Genomic DNA, 22,909 nt, shown 5'->3' on the forward strand with positions numbered 1-22,909 from the left:
TCATGAATTAAAGTCAAGCCCATTTCTGCTTATGTGAAAGGATATGTGCTCAGGATGTTTGGATTTCTTTTTTATGAGGATTAAGTCTTTATATGCCATTTCCTCAGCAAAAAAATATAAAGCCATCATGTAATATATACAGCATTAGCCTTCTAAAGCAGCCAGCAACATACTGTGTATTGCATATGAAAGCTCAACCCATGTTAGTTGCAGTGAAAACAGCATTATTTGTATTGGCTTTGAGAACAGCAGGATTGCATGCTGAAGGTTGTGCAAGATAGTAGTATGAAAATGTCTAGATTTTTACTATGAGAGTAACAAAACTTGACCCGGTGGAGAAACAGCTAGGATCTTAGTCTTAGCCTTAATCTGTAATTGTATAGGGAGAGTTGATTTCAAGTTTGACTTTGTTCAGCTTCTGTCCGAACTTTACTGCCCCGCTAAAAAGCATTGTAGTCCTTGTCATTAACGTTACTCTTAAGTTTATGTAAGTAAAAAGATTATAGGCGTATAATGCTACAAACTTATTTCTTGACATCCTTCCAACTGTTTCACAATTCAAAATATATAACAACTAACATTAATTCTTTTCTCAATACAGCATTAAAATGTTATTGCCATCTCTGTACAAAAGACAACTTTACATGTGTCACAGATGGGCTCTGTTTTACCTCAGTAACACGGACTGTGGACAAAGTCATACACAATAGCATGTGCATAGCAGAAATTGATCTGATTCCTCGAGACAGGCCGTTTGTTTGTGCCCCCTCCTCCAGAGACGGAGTGATTACTGTGTCTCACTGCTGTGACAGAGACCTCTGCAATAAAAGAGAGCTTCCGATTCCAACACCAGGTAAGGGGTTTGGGGCTTACTAACTTCTCTTCTTTACCGTTAACAACAGAAAATTCTGTAGGAGTTATTGAAAGCAGGTAGAAATTAAAGGGCCCAAAGGTCACCTCAAACTCTGTAATTAAAATATGAAGAGCTTTGGAGCAAGAAACTGGTGTCCTCGATGGGCATGTTAGAAACAATTTTGAAGTCTTAAATACAAGTTTAAAAAAATAAACTATGAGTAATTATACAGTTGCTTTTGTCCTTTATAATACCAACTTTGATTTTTGAAAGTTATTGTTCTTAAATTCAAATTTAAAAATGCATTAGAATAGTTTCAGTATCACTATGAGATATAGTCACAAACACTGTGACTACTGTGTTACATAGAAATAATTTTGCCCTTTTTATTTATATACATATTTTTTTCTTTACCGACAGGCCCAACTCCAGGAAAACCTGCTTCTAATCTAGGACCTGTGGAACTGGCAGCTGTCATTGCCGGCCCTGTCTGCTTTGTCTGCATTTCGCTTATGTTGATTCTGTATCTCTGTCATAATCGTACTGTAATTCATCACCGCGTACCAAGTGAAGAAGATCCCTCATTAGATCGTCCCTTCATATCGGAAGGAACTACTTTAAAAGATTTAATTTATGATATGACAACTTCAGGCTCTGGGTCAGGTAATGCATACTTTTAATTATAAAAGAAAAAATCTGTGTATAAGAATTTTGGGGTGTTTTTTTGTTTGTTTTTTAAAGAAACATGCCTTAATAGTGTTAAAAGAACAAAAAGAAGCTGCATTCATATAAATACCGTATATCAGGAAAGATTCAGTACACTGGAAAAATAGAAAAAACAAGTTTAGTTGCTGTTTTTGTCCCTTATTCCACAAGTTCAGTCTGTTACATAGAGAAATGTGCATTTGGCCTTCAGGTGTATTATTCCCTCTATACTCACTAATGAGAGTTCCCTTACTAATGCAAAGCTCAGTCATATACCATTTATGTCTGCATAGTGTGTTTCTGTGCATAGCGTATATATAATTCCCATCTTCCTCACTTTGAGATAATTCAAGATTTTTTTTAGCTTTAAACTGAAATTTATTTACACTTACGGTTATGTAAGTGAGTATGTGAAGGATATTCTGTGTACAAGTTAATATTTTAGCTTGTTTTTTAACTTTACAGGAAGCGTTGTATCAGCAAATACCTGTTGCTGTATCTATAGAATGGATGCAATGTGTGAGAAGGTGTGTTTTGTACCTCCCCTCTCCTATGAGTGCAATAGGAGCTGCTTGGATACTTATTTTCTGTAGCAGTAACAGGAAGAGGTGTCTGAGCCGTTGGTTAAAATAGTGTTTAATCCTGTCAGAAATGAAATGTATAAAAGGGATGTCCTTGTGGAGAAAGATTACGGGAAGCACAGTGAAAATGGATAGAAGAGACAAACTGATCCAGCCCTAGTCAGAAAAGCCCTTGTTAACTGGCACAGCATGTTCTTATGTGAGATGTACACAGTGTTGGGGATAGTGACCTAAAGCAAGTGTTCTTAGATTTGTACTATGCTCAAGGGGACTGAAGGAATTTGTGGTCAGATAAAAATGATTCTGCTACAGTCTTATATTATTGTATTCTCTGAGAACCATATAAAACTGAGAGATATACAAAACTATAAAAAAAACATTACTACTCAGATGAAAAGGGCAGTAGGATTCATTTTCTAACATAATAAATAGTAAGCTGCTACTGGTTATTCAGTCTTTGACTTACGTAAGTGTTTCCTTGGTGTTCTACAAGAAACAAACACCAGGACCTCAGACAGTTGGAGATTTGATGAAAGGAATTAATAAAAGACCTGAAATAAAAGCTTAAGTTTCAGAGGAAGGATTTGAAGAGTGGTTTTGCCATCTCTTGAAGCAGAGAATGACTTCAGCTTATGTCAGGAATCTGTGAAGGAAAAAATGAATAGTGCATAGACATACTGCAAGGCCTAGCTTTAACTTTCTAACCAGGGAATGGCAGGACAACTCTGTTATAAGGAACTAGTAAGAAACCTCTAAGGCAGGAGAGACAGAAGCTTTGGTTGGGGCTAAATGAGTTGATAGAGGAACTTAAAAGTAGTTAAAAATTCAAAGAGTCACAAAGTCAGCTTGTTTGGATACTAAAGAGTTTTGCATCCAGTTCTTCAAACAATATTGGTAACTTAGCTGCGATTTCATAGAGGCAGGAAGGAAATGAAATTTTCCCATTTCAAGGGATTTTGGATTATGTTCCAGGGGAAGACTCCTGGCATAGAGTTATGTAGGTTTCAGTGGTGGGGAGTGTGTTGGTTTTTGTTCTTATCCAAAAAGAGGAAGAGACTGTGCAATGAAACAGTATCTGTAAGAAAACTTTTTTTTTTCTTCTTGTGGAATTAAGATGAATGTGGGTTCTGGGTTTCTGACTTGCTGGCAAGTAGTAGCAGAAGTAAGCACAGTTCCAGGAAAATTTCGATATAGTATAAAGCAACATAGCAGCAAGGTGGCTGATTTACTAGGCTTTTTATGGTACTGTAGCATCTTAGTGTGGCTGATGTCCTGGGACAAAAAAAAAACTCAAAAAACATTGGGCAAATCATATAAACTTTTAAGTACAAGCTGTTTTTGTATAACATTTGGGTTTTACAGTGGTGCATAAATGGAAAGAAAGCAGCTTTCTCTGGACAGCAGAGTAAGCATTCACACCCTCAGGACTGAGTCTGAGGGGCCTGTAATTGTTCTAGACCTGCTGGTTTTGTACTTCAGAACTCCAATACAGCAGAAGCTTCAGTTCCTTCAGCAAAATGTGCATCACCTGGCAACAATGAAATCTATAGTATGGTGTCCTTCTTTTATACCAAGGGGATGGGAGAAGCATGCATGTTGTCAGGACAGGCTACACAGAAGTTCCTGTGGACTTGGAATTCTTGAGGGGGACCCATGAGCACTGGGGGGTTCTAACTTTTCTTCCTCAGAGAGGCAAGTGTGGCAGTGCTGCTGACTGTATTGCGTGTCCTTCTAGCACTGCTGCTGGCGAGGAATGCCCAAGGGTGCGCGGGGGCTTGTTACCCAGGAGGTGTTGGTTGGATTTGTTTTCCATAGTATTAGGATATGCACATATTCTTGTATCAGCTGTTGAGTCAGTGATTATGGAATACTTATTTTACTTTAATATTTCAAAAGTAGTCCTATATCCTGAATGATCTTCTTGTGAGTAAATAACCCAGCTGATGTAGTCATCATGCAGGGGATAGCTTCACTGAAGGATCCCAGGAGAGGAGAGAAAAAGAAAAAAGGGCTGTTAAAGCAGGAAAGACTTAAACCCCCACAACCTTGTATGTAAGACTAGTTGGGGCTGTACTGCTGCTGCTTGCTTATTGATATATTGGAAGTATGTTATGAGGTACTGCAAGTTAAAGACTTGTTCATGTTCTGAAGCTCTACAACCTTTGGAACATAAGAATTTTTCTAGGGTAGAATGATAGAGAGGTGCCTATAAATTGTGCAGTTTGGATTACAAGAAAGTCATCTTGTGTTGCCGTGGTTTGAGAATGCTAACAGGATGCTGGTGCATTTGAGCCATCACCCTGAAAGTTTGGCAATGTTACTGATAAGCATGGATTATCTTAGCTTGGAAAGAGACTGAGCCTTATCTAGTGAGGAGTTAAGTAAACGCAACAGTAGCAGAGGTCTGTTTGAATTACTTTCCAAGGAGAGCTATGAGCAGATCACTGAGAATTTCAATCCTGATCTGTTTCTCTCTGAATTAAATTCATGGATTGATATATGGATCAGTGGGTTTTATAATTTTAAACAGAAATTTGCACTTTCCTATTAGCAACTGTAAAGGTAGTTTTAGCCTTCTGTTACTGGCATTTATGACTGAAGGAAGCATCTTGAGCACATGCTTGTTAGCAGTCCCCAACAAGTGATGAGCTCTTAAGAGTTCATGTGCATTCCAGAAGAAACAACTAAATGGAGTGTGGCCTGCTTTACTGTTTAAGTAGTTGAATTTTAATGTTAAATCTTCTTTTTAGGTTTACCTTTACTTGTGCAAAGAACAATTGCAAGAACTATAGTACTTCAAGAAAGCATTGGCAAGGGTCGCTTTGGAGAAGTCTGGCGAGGAAAGTGGAGAGGAGAAGAAGTTGCTGTGAAGATATTCTCTTCGAGAGAAGAACGTTCGTGGTTTCGTGAGGCAGAAATTTATCAAACCGTTATGCTACGGCATGAAAACATTCTTGGATTTATAGCTGCAGACAATAAAGGTTAGTAATATGTAACACTGATTATCTGCACACTCGTAGTGGATGACAACTATAAGATACAGATTCTGCAAACAAAAATAGTGAAAGAAACTTACTACACGACTATCTTCTGTAAGGTATTAGATGATTTTCACAGATCCTGCAAAATGTGTGTTTTCCTTTTTCTAGAAGAAAGTTCTCAACTATTTTAAGTTAATTGTATATCTAATGAGATTCAACTTAATGGATACAGGCAATTTAAAATACCAGTCAAACCTAGTATCAAATGGAGGTTTAGCTGTCCAGTAAGCTGACAGATTTGCTGGCAAGTTTGCTGAATACTTATTGTTGTGGGACCAAGAGAAATCATGCCCGAAAAAAGTGAGTTATAAAGTAGAAGATTAATTTCTAAGTCTGTGATATGTGAGACTATTACTCAGAACTCCTGTGAACCAAGAAATTAGAAAAAGGGAATTTCTAGTTGGATTGTCACGTTAAAGTTTGATCGTCATGTTAATACATCTAAATGGTGAAGCTGTCTTCAATAAAGAGCCTTTAAGTATACATCCGAGAGGAACAGCTTAAACATTTTGCAGCTTCACTTGTTGCAGTCTGTCAGGTGAGATTTTCTTTGATTTTTCTGCAGTTCCATTTAAGATATGAAAATTCTTTGACAAACCATCAATAGTTCTGAGTTTTTACATGAAGGTGAGCTTAAAATGTGACACTGATTCATTCAGTTATTTTTATTCTGAAACAATGAGTTTTGTTACAAATAGTCTTTGAGCTCTTCCTTAAGAGGTCATTAGCCAAAAACTCTCATCCCCCGTGGGGAGAAGTAAAGGCTCCGCACCTGTTCTGGATGCTCAAACAGCTCTTGAGGTTTTTGGTTCAGCTTCTCAAGTGGATTCTTGGTGCACCTGATGTATCCATCTCATCTTCCATATCATCTGTGGAACTGGAAGATATCCCGAGAGGTCATGGAAACCATTCCTTTTCTTCAAGGGAGATTTAGTTGAATTGTTCCCAGCGAGTATTCATATAACTTATTAATCTTCAAGGTTGGAGGTCCCAAGAGTACCAGACAACTTGTTGTTAGGTTTTTAATATCGGATGCAATTTCAGGTCTGAGAGTCATAGTAGCTGTGAGAGGTTTATTTTGTTCTCATGGACCCGTGGAGCCTATATTTAAAACTAAGAGATTGTTGCATATAAATATATAGTATAAAAACATAATAAAATTCTTCTTGTTCTCTCAGTACCTTCTTCTACAACTGATTTCTATTCTAGAAATAGGTGCTACTGTTAAGCCAGTTTGAGGACTGAAAAGCAATGCGTGCTTTAACTGCAGTCATGTTGTGTCTGGCTAAACGATTTCTGTTGTGGCTAGCTCTTTAGTTAGCCAGGAGCTTAACAAGGCAGTTCTCACCTGCACTACTCTACTGGCAGGAAAATGAGGTCTGCAACCTCTTCTTTCAGTACTAAAGACTTCCCTGGCTGCAGCTGTCTGAGAACCATAAACTAATACAACTAAGCGCCTTTTAACAAGGTAAAGTCTTGTACTGTGCACTATTTAAAACAACTTTAGGCACAGAAATATTTTGGTTCCTCTGTTTCTTCCACTCGGTTGAGAAAGCTGCACCTTTCCTGGTGCAAGTTCTGAGCTCTGTTCAGTGAGGTGTCAGTACCTAAGTGAATGCCCAAGAATGATGGTAGGCAAGATGCAGCAGGGAAATGAGCAGAATGCCTTCCTCTTGAGAGAAGTAGTGCTTGAGCCACTTACCCTTTTAGAAGCTCTGAAAAGAAAGAACTTGACTGGAAGATCTTGTTAAAAGCTTTAGGCCTTTTTTATCCATGTCTTTTCTTCTTTGTTTCAGTTTCATCAGATGAGTATCTTAGTGTGGTAGAGCCCCAGTTTCACTGATGATAAAACTTCCATACACAGAAATAAGTTTTTCTTAAAAACTCCCCATTTCAATTTCTGAATGCTTTTAATTGTAAACTTTGTCACTATCTGATCTCTTTCACTGATTTTTTTTCTTCCTTTTTTTCCCCCATTTTTGTCATTTGGCTGCCAAGGAAGACTAGTAGCATCCTGTTGTCCTGTTTTGGAATGTTTTGAAATATCCTACTAAACCGTATTAGAGGAGATTTTGTAACTCTTAAGCCTTTACCTGGAAGGATATGTTGGGAGTTCAGATCTCTTGTGCTAAGCAACTGCCAGACCTTTATCTAATCTTTTGCCTAAGAACAAGTATATAATAAGTATGTAAATTCAAAACTTTATGCTGGAACCAATAGGAAAAATGCTAATTATGTCAATTATGTCACAAATACAAAAAAATTAAGATCTCATTGTATAAATTTGGTTAGGTAATTGCTATAGGCTGCTGTCTTCAGAGGCAGCTTGTCTAAGATGCAGCTTGGAACTCATTAACTCACTTTCACAAGCTGTAATTAGTCTTTCCAGCCATGGACAGGGAAAAGTTTCTCTGTTCACAACTTCAAACTGCTTTACACTGTTATAATAGAGAGACCTTTCTCTAAGTGATTTGATGGTCTTAAAATATTTTCAGAAGCTTTCTTTGAAAGAAAGGGAATAACCGTAGTTAAGCTGTTGTATGTTTGTTTCTAAGAGCATGCATAAATTCATTGTTTAATGACTTTGTTTAAAACAAAATTTCTTGAGTTTCTTGCTCACGGTGCATATATGAACTAAATTAGATTACCTTGTCACTGTTAGGCTGTGCTACTGCATTTAAGTACTACTGAGCATAATTGTATTACCAGCTGTGGAAATAAAGAAGCCTTGTGGCATAGGCTGTTTACTATGAGGCAAAAACAGACTCAGGGTCACTAAACAAAAAAGTCTTCTCATAGTGTTTCCAGGGTGATTAAGCATTCTGCTTAGATTCATGAAAAAGTCAATGTAGTTTGTCCAACAAGGACATTTAGGAAATATAGCGAGTCCTATATAGCTGGATGTTGATGTACTCATTGCTGCATTTTCACTTGAAAGTCTTGTAAGCTTGGATATAAGAACTGTCCTGTGTTAAATCTGTTTGCATGGTTGCAAGCATCAATAGGGAAGAAACATGGCTCCATATGGAATGGTTAAAAGCTCAGCCTTCTGTTTTCTTCCATGGAAAGAATGTAAAGGCTGAATGTTTAGACTCGGAGGTAATAAATTAGATAAATACAGAAAGCAGGTATGCCTACTGTATGTTAACAGCATGTGCCTGGAGATGGGAAGAAAAAGTCTTTATACAGAGATACTAGAATAGTGTTTCAAAGCAATGAAAATTTCTCTCTACAAGAAGAAGATTGGAGATCAAAGGGAGCTCTCAACTCTGCCGCTATACATGTATCTGATGCAGAATTCTTCAGTTCTTTGGTCATCTCCTGGTTACCAAATCTTGTGCAACTCGAGTCACCAACTCTAGCTGTTTGTGGTGGTGCTGGCGTCACTTGTGGGACAGACCAAACCTCTGAATCCATCCCTCTGTGTTTAAGGTGGTGCAGGCAATTTGAGACTGTTTCTTTCAATGGAGCTTACTTTTTTGTTATTTTTTTGAGTTAAGACAATGTTCTAACTTCTGAGATTTTTTTCATGTTGAACTTCTGCAACATGGAGCTCTTGGACTTTGTGTTTGAGATGGTATCATAAATGCCTGTAAGCACGTGAGTTTCTAAGGGTTCTGTGAAACTGATTCAGTGCAACTTGCAGCTGTCAAATGGACTTGACTTTTCAGGGGCTATATTTTTCTTTGGAAAAACATTACTAGGGTTTCTAAGAGCTTTATCAGTAAAGTTACCTGGCTATTCAAAATAATTAATAAAAGAGGAAGCAGCTCTAGATTTTAGAAGTAATCTTCGTGATTTTCTTTTCTTGACTATTTTTTGTTTAAAAAAACCCAAACTCTCTGTTTTTTCCTGTGGGCATATTGTAGGGGTTATTGTTACACTGTAACAGCAGCTTTCCAGTGCTTGGATTCTAATCAAGTGTTTGGATTAGAGCATTTGATTGCTTGCTTTTTTATGTTCATATGAATGGAGTGAGTAGTAGTACTCTTAGTAAAGAGCAGATGCTGTGTGCAGTATGTGCTTGGGAAGGTACCAGGTAATCAGCGTGCAAACTTTCTCTTCATTATTAGAACTGGAATACAGACCAGAAGTTTATATTTGCGTATTCTGTGGGGCTTTTTTTGTTGTTGTTGTTTTTCCTTTAAAAAAAGGAATATTCAGCTTCGCTAGAAACTTTCAGGTGAAAGGAAATCTTGATCAATCAGGTTGATATTGAATTTTTAGCGCAGAAATTTGAGGCAGATTTTTTGAGGGAAGTAGTAGAAGAGAAAGTTACGTTAGAAAGTTCACTTTGGGAACTTAAGGATTTATCAGTTTGCTCCCTGGTATGTTTATCATGAGAATTAGCTTCTGAATTCATTTTGCTCCTGGTGCTTTGTGTTTAGTTCTTGGCTGTGTGCTCTGCTGGTGCTAAGGGACATGCTGCACCATGACAGCGCTTCGCCTGGGCTGAGTTCTTTCACCTCTGGGAAGAGTGGCAGGGTAGAAGCCCAGTGGGAATCTGCTAGGGGGTAGCTATGGTTCTAAAAAGGCAGGGCACTATCCTGTGTCCACTGGTTTAATAATTTGAACACCTTTGCTTCTGCATGTCATCTGTAGATCTTGGGTTATGTTGCAAAGGTAGTATAGCCTCTGTTGTGCAAAATCACACAGCAAACTGCTTTTTCTTTCTTTTCTTCCAGTCTCTTTACCTTTCTGCCTCCCTTTCCTCTCTATCTGAGCTTTGGCCAGCAGCGTGGTGGTCATGAGAGGTGGGGTTTGGTTTTGCGCTGAGTAATGTGTCAGGCTGCTGCATGCAAGCTTCTGCTGCTGGATAAAAATCTGCTGGAATTCGCCTCCAGGACTAAGACTGGATAGGTCTGGAGGCAAAGCTTGAAAGACTTCTATTTGAAAACAGGGCATAGACACAGAAAAATTAGTTCTTAAAGCTGGAAAGTATTGGTCTCTTTCCTTTTGTCTCTTATTACCCTTAATAACAAGCTTGAAGAAGGAAAATTCTGTAAGCTAAGCTATAAGATCACACACAGTGACTTATTTTTTTTAAAAAAAAAGTCACGTTTCTGTAAAAGCCCAGACAATTTTATTCTGCAGTGGACAGATGTTGGCAGCATTAGCTCTGCATCATGCATTCAGCATTTTTTCCCCAGGCAGAGAGGTTAGGTGAAGGAAGGGCCTGATTAATAACCTGATTTACTTCTGACTAATATTTATTTGCTAATTCTAGTTTGGGTGGTATTCTCTTATTCAGACAGTTCAGAATGCCTTGCATGATAGTCCCTTGTTTAAAGGGGTAAAAATAGACATTAAAAATGTCCAACTAGCTGAGGTTACCTGACTAACATAATTTGGGCTTCATAAGCGCCGTGTAAATGTAGCATGTAGGGTAGGATAAGGATGTGGTGTGTTGTTGTGTTGTGTGTTTGTTTTAATGTGGTTGTGTGGGGATTTACTTATGTGTGTGTTCTTCATGCTGGTGTTGCTTTGCAGACAATGGTACCTGGACTCAGCTGTGGTTGGTGTCAGACTATCATGAGCATGGATCGCTCTTTGATTACCTGAACAGGTATACGGTGACTGTGGAAGGAATGATAAAATTAGCCTTGTCCACTGCCAGTGGCCTTGCACATCTTCACATGGAAATTGTTGGCACACAAGGTAATCCTTACAGCTGTTCTGTCTGTCGTGCGTAATACTAGATTTAAGAAAGACACACATGCAACTGTTTCTACTCTAATTTTCTTCTTAATTAGAACATTAAACATGCCCAGGGTCTAGCTGCTCTGCAGATACTTTGCTTTGCAGATAACTACTCATACTCAAGCTAAATCCTGAAGAAGCTAAGTGAATTTGAAAGGATCTGTGGTAGATTCTGAGCTAATAAAACATTTTAATTTGATGTAGGCATTCTGTCTTTGGTACCAGTATGTACTGAGAACAGTATGCAAATGAAACTTAACTGTTTCGGCCCCCTCAGGGTATGGCAATTTCTATTAGTGTTCTGATTCCTTCCTCAGCTTCCAGGCAGGTTGCAAACCTCAGTTTCTACACACTGAAGTGGCTGCTCTTGCTCTTGCTATAGACTTTTATAAGTGACTCAGTAGTAAGTCATGCTTGGGTGTTCTGCTGTGTGCGCGCGTGTGTCACCTTCCCTTCTGAACTGGATCCACTTGTTATCACTCAAGAATTTGTCATACAAAATGACTGTTAAAAGGCACTTAGCAGTGCCTGTACCTTTTAACCTTATTTATTTATTTACTTCCTTTAATCATCCTTAAGGGATGCTTTTTTCCATAGATGTTAGTGTTTGTGTATACACATATATGTGCATGCATAGATAGAGGGACAAGAGTTGCAGAGACAGATAAACACTTTCTGTCTTTTTATGGACAGCCAACTTGTCCACAATGAATAACTTCAGGAAATAATCTTGATAATATGTATGAAGTTGCCGAACTAGAAGCGATATTTTGGCAACATCAAAACCTGCACCAAGGTTAGAATAATGCTGGTTGTCTCTTATTAGAAATGGGAATTTCTTTTCCTCTCCCCATCTTGCCCATTCTGTTTCTTTGTTTGCTTCCAGGAAAACCTGCAATTGCCCACAGAGACTTGAAATCAAAAAACATACTGGTGAAAAAGAACGGGACATGTTGCATTGCAGATCTAGGATTGGCCGTAAGACACGATTCAGCTACAGACACCATTGATATTGCTCCAAACCACAGAGTGGGAACCAAAAGGTCAGTATGAGCCCGTCCTTGAAAGGCTTGCCTCTAAATTTGCATCTACACATTTTGTCTTTACAAGAACTGTTTAAGAGCTGCTGAATGGTGCTTGTTTTGGTGCATTTCAGTTACAGCCAACAAGGCTATCACTGCTGGAGCTTCAGCTACTAAAAGCTAAAATGATGCTGAATATACGTAGGACTAATTTTGTTTCGTCTGTGCAGCTGTATAGCCAATAGGTATAGCAACAGTAACAGTTAACCAGAGCAGTGGAATTGTCCAGCCTGGGCAAATCCTTTTGGCACCTATAACGTCAGGAATAGGTCAAGGATCTTAATCAGAATAAAATTTCTGCCACTGAGAAATGTGTGGAAGCTCTACAGTAATTCAAGGATGCACAAGATTAACCTGAACAAATGAATTAGCAGCACTGGACAAAACTCTGCTGATGTTGCCCAATATCCAGCCTGTATCTGCAAAACTTTTTTTCTCCCTCCTGTGTCCCAGCTGTTGTGTTGTGTGTTACAGGTAACTAGGGTACATGTAGTAGATCACAAAATACTGGCTATTTTTTTTCTTCCAAGTCTCCAGTGATTGTTAGTAAGTAAACAGCAAACTACTAAAATCTTTTATGTACTACACAGCCTGTATGCAAAAAATAAAATGTGACTCTTGCTACAGCTACATGTAAAGAAAAAGGATACACAAATCAGTCACTGTCCTTAAGTCCAGTCTTTGAAGAAAGTATCTGTCCAGCTGTATCTGTGGCTGCTTCTTGCAAGATCTCTTCTTAGGCTGCCTGATCATCTGCCCCATGCTGCTCTGCAGGAATAAAGTAGCAGGAAACCCTGTTGCTGCTGCTCACAGCAGCCAGACTAACTCCACTTCCCCTTTGAAGACATTAATGACTTCTATTTCTCTGCAAATTGCTCACTTCATGATTTGGTCCCCTCTTCCTCCTTCTTGTGAATAGTTAAGTAATAATTCTGCATATTTGGCTTCAAGTTCCTACTGCTCCCTGTCCTCCCATAGTAAAACTGAGAATCTTTTCTTTGTCAGTTTTAATTCCCACTGCCTGCCATTGTTGGTACCTCCTCTACACATGGTTAAATCTTCAGGGCAGGTTCAGGGTGTTTTTATCCTACCCTGAACATGTTTATAGCATCATGTTTATTATCTTTCTAGGGATTGTCTATTGCAAAATACAGGGTCTAGGGAGTAAGCAGGACTTGTTTTCAGTTGGTCTGGCTGGTGATCCTTCTCTTAGGGTGAATGAAGGGTGAACTCTTAAGGTGAGTGAGCTTTAAATTGAGAAGAAAATACACCACTCTCTTCATCCCCTGAAGCAAGTTTAAAAAAAAAAAAAAAGGCTAGTTCTCCTTTCTTTTTGAGAAGTGTGGAAAAACTGTCACTTTTTAAAAGTAGTTTAACAGAAGTAGTTTGCATATGAATTCTGCCTTAGCATGAGCACTTTGCTGCAGTTTACCCAAATCCAACACAAGCAGAATTTAACTCTGCTTGGGGAGCAAGGGCTTGGTGAAAGACAGAGTTGTATTTGGGATGTTGTATATGGGTCCTGTTCAAGGATACAAAATTCCCTGCCTGCTGTGCTAGGAATTTGAGGAACTAAAAGCCCTGGACTAAAGGGCAGAGAGGGTTGGGGAAAGCCAGCAGGCATCTAATGGTAGGCATGCCCATACACAGGATCATCTGTAAACTCCTTTGTGGAGTTGTCCTTACATTTTTGGAGTGTAGCTGCATAACTTGTTTAGAAGTTCAAATTTTATCATGTTAGCCTATGCCGAGTTGTTTTCTTCAGAAGCCAAAGCCCTGTTTCTGACAAGCAATGCAATACAGAAATTGCCAAGGAGATGGGTGTTTCACTCCCTCTGCATAGCTGTGAAACTCCTACTGTTCTGCTAACTGCACTAGATGACCTACTTGCCTGCCTGCTCTTGTTCCAGGAGTCTTTTTGAACAATTAGTCTGCATTCTGAGTTGTAATTGGAAACCAAAATCAACATAAATAGTGTCTGAGAATTACAGTAAGAGGTCAGTTTGCCAAGAAATTAAATGGAAGTTATTTTTAAGCAAGTATGAATTTGAGGTTATTACAGATTCAGAATTTTTTTAAAGTCTCTTGCCCTTAGGGTGAGTTAGTTTGAACTGAAGTCCTGTACTGTTTGTGTAGTGTTTCTTGCTGTTAGACTTGCAACAGGGAGGTGTTTTTCCCATTCTGTCCTTCTTCCTGTGTGATCCTAAGGTGAAATCAATATCCTTTCTTCTAGACCAGTTGATCGCTATACTGTCAAGCACACTAACTAACATAAGAGCAGTATCCAATATATGTGCAAGATGCTTGTGCAAAGCAAAAAAACACCAACCCACCAAACTTGGTGGGGTTTTTTTGTTTGGTTTTCTCCTCAATAAAAGACTTGATACAGGTAACACAGAAAGACTTGAATCTTGACTGTATGAAAGATGGTGACATCCTGGTGGCTTAATTTTAAGACTCTGCATTCAATTCAATATGTACTGTCAAAGAAAATTCTATGTTCCTCTTTAGACACTACTTCTCTGCTTACACTGTTATCATTTGCACAGAATTTACATGCCTATAAGCTGCTTAGACATTCCCCACCACAACACCTGAACTTCTGGGCTACTCTTTGCATTTTTTCTTTTTGTTGCTAGCTCTTGCTTCCTCCTGTGTCACTTGCACTGGACACAGTAGTTCTAAGAATTCGTAAAGCTTATTTCTCAAGAAATTTGAAATTTATTCCCTTATACCAGGTGCCAGTCTTGTATTCTGGCTTTCCCTGGTGTTAGTGGGGGAAAAATGTATTTTTAAGACTCTTGTGCTATGTTGATGGATGAAATTGTGCATAGGGTTCTCCTGTGTCTGTTTCAGAGGTTGAGTTACTGCCCAACACTGTATTCCCTTCCAGTAGTTTGTACCTGTTGCTTTCTTACCCATTAACTGTCATTCTTTAAAGCCCTGGTGTGACCTTTTGCCTGCTCTATTAGCATGAGATTGGCAAGGCAGTAGAAAAATGCACAAAGTTGCCCAAGGGTTACACCCCACAGCTAGCTGCAAGAGCTGTACCAGCTTGAGAAAAATACTGCAACCGCTGTTGGTGACAGCAAGTACCACCACTCCAGCACCGTGCTGGGAAGTGCCTGTCACTCCCACCTCCATGAGCCTTGACTCCAGCAATTAGTTGGAATGCTCTGACACAAGGTACCACCACAGGGAGGTGGCATTGCAGCGTTACTGCATAGCGAGGAATCAGTTACTTAAAGATGCCCTATCTTAAAGTAGCTAAGAACCTTAAAGTAAGAAGCCTTTAACAGTGCTGCCTTTAAGATTATGCCCCATGAGTTCAGCCTTTGCTCTCTTAGGATGAACCTCTGTAAATCTCTTCCCTCATCTCACAAGTGTTCTTCCAAAATAAAAAAAAAAAAAAAAAAAACCTCTCCTTTTTGTTGATCAGCCCCCAAGATGAAATGATTTCTCTTTTTCAAGTTGGGTGCTTTTAAGGCCTCCTGATAAAGTTGACTCTCTTGTGTTAAGAACCTATAAACTGGCAAGCTTCCTGTAAACTGCTGATTCTTGTACTTCTTACGTATAAAATCTTAGCGCTAGTCTCAGATAATCAAGCGTAACTCTTTTCCAGGAATAGATGAGAATAGCTTTCTTAGTTCTTTTGACCATGGTTTTCACTGATTTTTGAAAACGTATAGGATAAGAGCAAAGAACTTTTGAACACCCTAATCTTCTCTCTCTCAGTCTGTTTCCTTAAGTAAGTACTTATGTCTGCTTTATTGCAAACAGGTACATGGCTCCAGAAGTTCTAGATGATTCCATAAATATGAAACACTTCGAGTCATTCAAGAGAGCAGACATCTATGCAATGGGATTGGTATTTTGGGAAATAGCTCGGCGATGCTCAATTGGAGGTATGTGGCAGTCTTTACAAAACTGGACATACCAAGGAGTTATAAGCAACTTTCAGAATCTGGCTAAGTTTGGTTAAGCTGTTTCTCTAAAGAGTGTAAAGTGAGCATGTCTTAAACTTGCTAATTGTTAATCTTGTAAATGAGTGGCTGAGTCTGCCTTTGTGAATTGATAAACCATACATACCTATTGGAGAAAACAGGAGCTAGTCTGTACTACTACTTCCTCTAAAATCCTTACATAAAGAAGAGAAAGGGATGAAATTAATGTTTGAAAGGGACAAAGCTCAAGCAAGCTGTAGATGTAATAAACGTAGATGATGTGCATACCTTACTAAAAACAAAAGGTGGTATAATAAATCATCTTCAGTTGAAAGGTTTGACATATCTTCTGTCTCTTCCAGATGCATACATTTAAAAATTTGAAGTGGAATGTTAAAACTCCCAAGACATGTTTAAGGCGCGTAGTGTGGTGGTGGTTGTTTTTGTTATTTTTGTTATCAGTCATTAATGCAAAAACAAATGTTGGGTACCTATAAACTGTAAGCATAGGTAAAAAGTAAAGAATATGTAAGTTCAGTGTTAACTAAGGTAAAACTGTTTTCAACCAATTGCAGGAATCCATGAAGATTACCAGTTGCCATACTATGACCTTGTCCCTTCAGATCCTTCAGTTGAGGAAATGAGAAAAGTTGTTTGTGAGCAGAAGTTAAGACCCAATATTCCAAACAGATGGCAGAGCTGTGAGGTGAGTGTTACTAACTAGGCTGAAACTGTTTGAACACCTTTTATTGATTTCAGCAGCTTAAAAACGGTCCTTTTATTTTTATTTTTGAAGGGGAGGGGAAAAATACCCTTGAGAGATTTTGCTTTCATTCTAATCAGTCTGGCTTTATTGAATGCTATTAATCTTTGGTCACGTGTAAATTGTTAAAATGATGTCATAAAAGTGAATAGCTAACCCTGTACAGAGTATTCTAGGAGCACTTCACGTGCAGCCATAGAGAAAGCTAATCTAAATTACAGCTAGTGTAGATTATATTCAGGAAGCATCGTTGCAACTGAGTTGCATAACAGGGCGTAGAGATGAGCTAGTGCAGAGCTGTAGTTCACAGGCAGGTTGGAGCCAGGCGGTTTGCAGGCAGCCGCTGCGGTCGTCGCTTTCCCGGGATGGCCTTGCTCGGGAGAAGTGAGCGCTGGGCCAGCCTGGCTCCCTGCTGCTTGGGCACCCCTGCTCTCCTCAGCCCACGCAGAGGCCACTTAGAGCTCCTCGTCGCCGCACAGTATGTGGATTTCCTCAAAAAAATGTTAGTTTTAGCTTAGCCTTAGTCCTTTATCTCTCTTGACTTGCATTGTGTGTGCCTCTTTGACTTTGAAGGTGGGTATTGGGAAGCTGAGGAACCTCAGCTGAGTTAAAGCTTTGGCTTACAAACATCACAGAAAACACTTACACAAGAAACGACAGCTCCTGGTAGTTGAGGAAGACAGCTGATAAAATTAGTGAACTGCTGTATATTAAACTACCTTCTTGAATAACACTTTGAAGGAAGTGGTTGAGTGTGTTCAAGTGTACACACATTGGTACCAGTTTTAGGTACTTTATTTTACTACTGCTATTCAACTGGAGGCACAAGAAAAACAAGAATAATGCAAACGCAAAACAACTCAGTGTCAACTTTGAAAGAGCGCTACAGTCAAACTATTGTTTTTCATTGAAATATATTAGTATGAGCAAAGTGCTGAAAAAACTACAATATTGTGAACTTTTATTTTTCTGTAATGAAGTGAGAACTTGTTTGTTAATACACCACTTGTGCATGCAGCAGGCCTAGTAATAGATTTCAGAAATGTGTATTGTAAAAGGCCAAGGCAGCACAAAAGCCCATGACATGGGAAGAGAACTGCATTTAATTACTGCTTTCTTTTTGCAGGCGTTACGAGTAATGGCAAAAATTATGCGGGAATGCTGGTATGCCAACGGAGCCGCGCGGCTCACGGCCCTGCGCATCAAGAAAACATTATCACAGCTTAGTCAACAGGAGGGGATAAAGATGTAATCCTGGCTTTGCCACGGAGGAGAACTGTGGAAATCTGCCCGCACCAGGTGGCGTGTCACGAAGGTTAATTGTTCTACCTCACTGAGGGAACAGAAGGATATTGCTGCCTTTTAATTCTTCATAGGAACATCGCTTCTTAGCCCCAGGATTTTTGTGGACGTGCTGAGCAGTTGTGTTGGGTCCTTTCTGTGCACTATGAACACCTCTTTTCCAGAATACTTAGAAACTCTTGTGTAGTCTAGTCTTATTTTTTTTATTAACCTGTAACTTCTTATTTGGAAAGCTGAGAGCTGGTGTTAACTTCTAGTTAACTGCGCTAAAAACAAAATGAAGATCACTTCTAAAATGGAACAGGTTTACTAAATTATTCTCTAGTAATGCATTGATGGCTTTTTAAGCAATTTAGTCCTGACTTGGTACATTGAGTATTCTAAACCATTGTCACAGTTCTTTGATGCAGATTTTGAATGTACTAGTGCAGTATAATCTGCCAGCTGTAAGGCTGTATACCTTTTGGGCTCTTACCTTCATTTTCAAAATGACCTCATTCATTTGTGGGGAACATAATTTATGCAATTATACTTTCTACATGATTACTTTTTTCTCCACTTTCTCAGAGCATTATATTGCCTTCAAAATAGATTGTATTATGCCAGTAAGTGCCACTTTTTTGACTCGTCTTGATGCAAATCAGTAGGAACAACAAAGCCTATGGTACTTGTGGTTTGCAGATTACAAGTTCAAAAGTCAATTACTCATTTGTTTAGCTAAGATCTAATTCAAACTCTTTTTAGCCAGGGAGTACATAATTCTCAAAATATCTTCAATTTTACCAAAATCTGATTCTTTAAACCACTGTAGGAGTTTTAAATAGTGAAGCTAGCTAGTTCACTGTCATATTTTGTAATAGTTAAGTCATGAGTTTAATTTTATAAAAGACTTTTTATCAAGTGGTACTTTTGAAATGCTTGAAGGGCCCCTGTCTACTTAAAAGAAGTAGCAAGAGGACTAAAATGTTCTTACATGAGATTCTGCTCCTTTAAATCATCTACATAAAGTATATTTTCTCTGCGGAGTCTTTAGGCTAGAACAGACCAATATTGGCAATTACACAAGGATTAAGTGTACCTGTAATTAGGGAGGATTCATTTGGGCTTTTGTACGAGAAAGTTGAAAGCTGCTCATCAAGTTTATGTGCGTGCATTTTGTGTGTGCCTCACGCACGAAGTGGTGGTGACCTGCAGGTCTTTGATACCAGAGGATTCCAGCAATCCTCCTCATACTTGCAAGAACAAAGCTTATGGTGGCTTGTGTTGTCGTAAGAACACAGAAGAATATGCATAGCTTTAGTTCAGATTTGCCTGAGCACTTAAGGCTGCTTTGGCAGCCTTGCTCGTAAACTGAATTGCTGCCTGCTCAAACATACAGTAGCCAGGGAGGAGCAGGGGAATGCATGTGGAAATCTCAGTCTGCAGTCTCCAAGGCATAAATATGTTTGAATTGCAAGAGTAGGAAGATTCTGGGTTGCAATTTCAAAAAAAAAAAACCCATTATTTGCATTTCTCTATGTAAATGTGCCTGGTAATTAATATGACCCACCTAAGAGTTAACCTGCTCGTCGGGAACACATTACTACCCATCCTACTATGCAATGCACACAGTAAGCTTAATTCTTTTTGATGCCTCGGCATAAAGTACTTTGTGAAAAATTCTCAAAGCTCGTAACTGTGGCCGGTAACTGTTTCTTGGTCTGTGGTATTTGGTTGCTGAAGCAGTAACATGGGTAAGTTTTAGTAAGAGGCTATAGGGGTGGCATAGGGCACCCATGTAGCTATAGCTTTGTGCAACTGGACAGTCAAGCTGCGTACCACAGTTTTTCAGTTAAAATTACCAAGAAATGATTGAGTGCATCCAGGCTCACCATTTACTTATTTGGCATCTCTCTCTGACAAGTTCTTTGTGTCTAGATAAATATTTAAAGAAAACACCTCATCACTGAAGTAGAATTGATTATAGCTCCATACTAATTTCAAAGATATCCTATTTAAAAAAAAAAAGTATCTTTGTAAAATTCTGGGCTTTCCATAGATATACCTGCTTCTGCTATACAGTACACTGCTATACAGTGTATGTGTATATATATATATACTAGTATACTGTAGTATATATATCCTGCTAAACAGTATTTTGTTCCATTGGTTAACTCACCCACCTACTAGTCTTAGTTCTCCTGATTTGATAGTAACTGTTCTTATGCTGGTCTAATTCTTAACTTTGTGATCGACCCTTGCAAAAGCAAAGTGCACAAAGGAGGCTTGATGCAGTGTGTGACTCTGAAAATTATTTGGGGGCAACCATTTCATTCACACTAAAATGCAGAGCAGGAAAACTCTGAATAGAGTCCTATGTATCCTCAGTTCTGACAGCACAACTGAAAGCTTTGTTCTTTTTCCATTATATAAACTGAACACCTTTTACAAAGGGTGTGTCTGTATATAATATGTAACTTTTAATGTTACCTGTGTAATATCATATCTTATATATATGGACACAGGTACACATAAGTATTTTTTAAATTAAGATTGTAATATCACCAGATCTGCTCTTGGAAATCCAGGGGGACCAAAATATTTTAGCATTCAAAATATTAATTTTATATCATTTCAAGTATATACCAAAACAATTTCTGATTTAAAAACTGATGCAAATGTTTGTAAATATGAATGCATTATACATTCATTCAAGTTTCATGGATTTAATCAGTTTGGCATTTTGGTAGCATTGATGCCTCAGTTTACAGACTTGTGACCGCGTGGATATGGACATGAAGAATAAGGAAAAATTGGAAATGATCTTATCTGAAAAGCTCAAAATGTTGTTTTTTGGAATGCCGAACTTCTTCAGGGACCTTCCAATCTTAAAATGCTAGAATTCTGGGACATTTCTCAGGCTGACTTTCCAAGCATGGCACACTTACGCCCTCAAATGGTTTCTACTTGTAATCCTAAAAGACACTGTGTGTATATAGGATAAAGACTCTGGGCTTGATTCTGTAGGGGCATGACAGTGTCAAGAGTAAGAGGCTCTTTTTTCTTCTTTTTTTTTTTCTCCTCTCCTCCTTCCATTGCCATGAAATTCACCATTTAGTTCCTTGTCTTTACTGTGCCATTGAAACGATTACAAGTTGTTAATCATCTTGTGTAAAATAAAACATTATCAGTTGCTTTAAACTCAAATTACCTCTTTAAAGACCAAGGTACATTTACCTCATATGTATATAATGTTTAATATTTTTCAAAACATTCTCTGGGTTTGCAGTTATTTCTAGAAATGTGGGTAAACTAAATTTACAACTTCGCTGGTACTAAATGTATTATCTGATGCCCTAAAACACATCCATTTTCTGTATTTTATTGTGTTACTGCGAGTTTGCTGCTTTGTCAATGTAGCACCTGCCCTTACATAGCTGTGTGGACACTACCTTGTATAAACTTTATTTCTTGGGTGATAACTTTGAGGATCCTGTACAGATGAGTGTCACTTTTTTAAATTTTACAAAATTGTGTATTTCCCCATACATTTATGAAAATATGTATTGTATTTGTAGAGTATACATTTCAATGGATTGTAAATAGACAGTAGAAGAGTGATGCTTATGTTAAGTGCTAACACTACAATAGAGAGATTAAAGCAGTGAAAATAAATTACTTTTTTTTTCCAAAGTATTTGAGTTGTCTTTCAGGGGAAGAGATTATAGGTAAGTGTATCTTGGGGGGAGGGGGGGATGTTTTTGCTTGGCAAAAAATGGAGTAATAATGAACTGTTTATATATTTATGTCCTCAAAAGGAATTTCTCCTAGCAGGAAAATAATAAATGAACATAGGTTTCCTAGTGCTGGGGCAGTCCATCCCGTGTATCTATATGGATAAGGATGAAGTGCTTCCTCTTCCTCCTTTGTCCTTCAGTAATCTTTGAGTGGGTACTTGGCTGTTTTCTCTGAAATAGCTACTGTCTGTTTAGACAATTTTGCTTCTCAGTTTGGTCTGCTTCCCCATGAACAGCTGAGAGTTGCAAGAGACCCAAGCACCTGCCTTTTGCTCATGTTGCTTGCGTTGAGGTAAACCCAACTAATGTGTGTTGTGGTGCATTTTCAATTACGAACTGACACTGCATCGCTGAAGGAGTGTGCCGTTGCAGCCGTAAAAAAAAAAAAAAAAAAAAAAAAAAAAGGATGTGCTGCCCTTCCCTAATCATAGGTGCAGCTGTTAGCTGCTGAGCCTAAACTCGTAGCTCTTTATCAAAAAGCACCTCCTTGTAGCAACATTTTTTTTTTTTTCAAACTGAAAAACCTAAAGGTGTCTGGAAAAAGCTAGAAGCTGCATCAAAATATTCTGTTCCTTTTATCCCCCCCTCTTGGAAAGCAGGTTTATTTAGCTGTTTCTAGAGTAAATCCCTCCTTACCACAAGCCTAATACAAGACAAATTTGTTGCCTTCAATCTGCTTAGTTAAAGGATGCATGCCTGCTTCTCTGGTAGGGAACAACAGCATTAGTTTTGCAAATTGAGTACACTTGCGTACAACCCAAAACTCCTCAGATTTACTAGCAGGAGAAATGCAGGGCTTGCACATAATCAGTGCTGCTGCATAAGCTATAAAAATTCAGAATATTCAAGAAGGATAAGAACTTAACTGCTGTGTATTTTCTACTCTATGAATCGAAGCCTTCCACACCTCTTTTCTGACAAGGTGAAAGGGTAATGGATGTGATTCTGTACTGTCCCTCACACTGACTCTGTTCATTCAGAAGCCTAAAAGGCTGCAAGGTTCCAGTATAACCCGTGCTGCAGATTGCATCCCTGCCTATTGCTGGTCAACAACCTAAACAAAGAAACAACCCACTCATAAGTGTCCTACAGTTAAAAATGAGTCAAAACTCCTTCAAGCTTGAACGGAACGTACTGAGACTAGTACAGTTACTCATTTTGA

At 38.6% G+C, this 22,909-nt stretch overlaps 1 protein-coding gene across 1 annotated transcript; it reads left to right on the top strand.

Annotated features, from left to right (window-relative positions):
• Window positions 1-314: 314 nt before the first annotated feature.
• Window positions 315-21,569, top strand: TGFBR1 (transforming growth factor beta receptor 1). Its single transcript, XM_026046157.1, has 8 exons — window positions 315-853; window positions 1,274-1,516; window positions 4,890-5,120; window positions 10,671-10,838; window positions 11,767-11,923; window positions 15,743-15,867; window positions 16,482-16,612; window positions 17,796-21,569. The coding sequence occupies exons 1-8, from the start codon at window positions 514-516 to the stop codon at window positions 17,919-17,921; spliced, it is 1,521 nt and encodes a 506-aa protein (XP_025901942.1). The 5' UTR covers window positions 315-513; the 3' UTR covers window positions 17,922-21,569.
• The last annotated feature ends 1,340 nt before the right edge of the window (window positions 21,570-22,909 follow it).

This window comes from Nothoprocta perdicaria, unplaced genomic scaffold (assembly GCF_003342845.1).
Source record: "Nothoprocta perdicaria isolate Ctin4 unplaced genomic scaffold, notPer1 scaffold_422, whole genome shotgun sequence".
Taxonomy (NCBI): domain Eukaryota; kingdom Metazoa; phylum Chordata; class Aves; order Tinamiformes; family Tinamidae; genus Nothoprocta; species Nothoprocta perdicaria.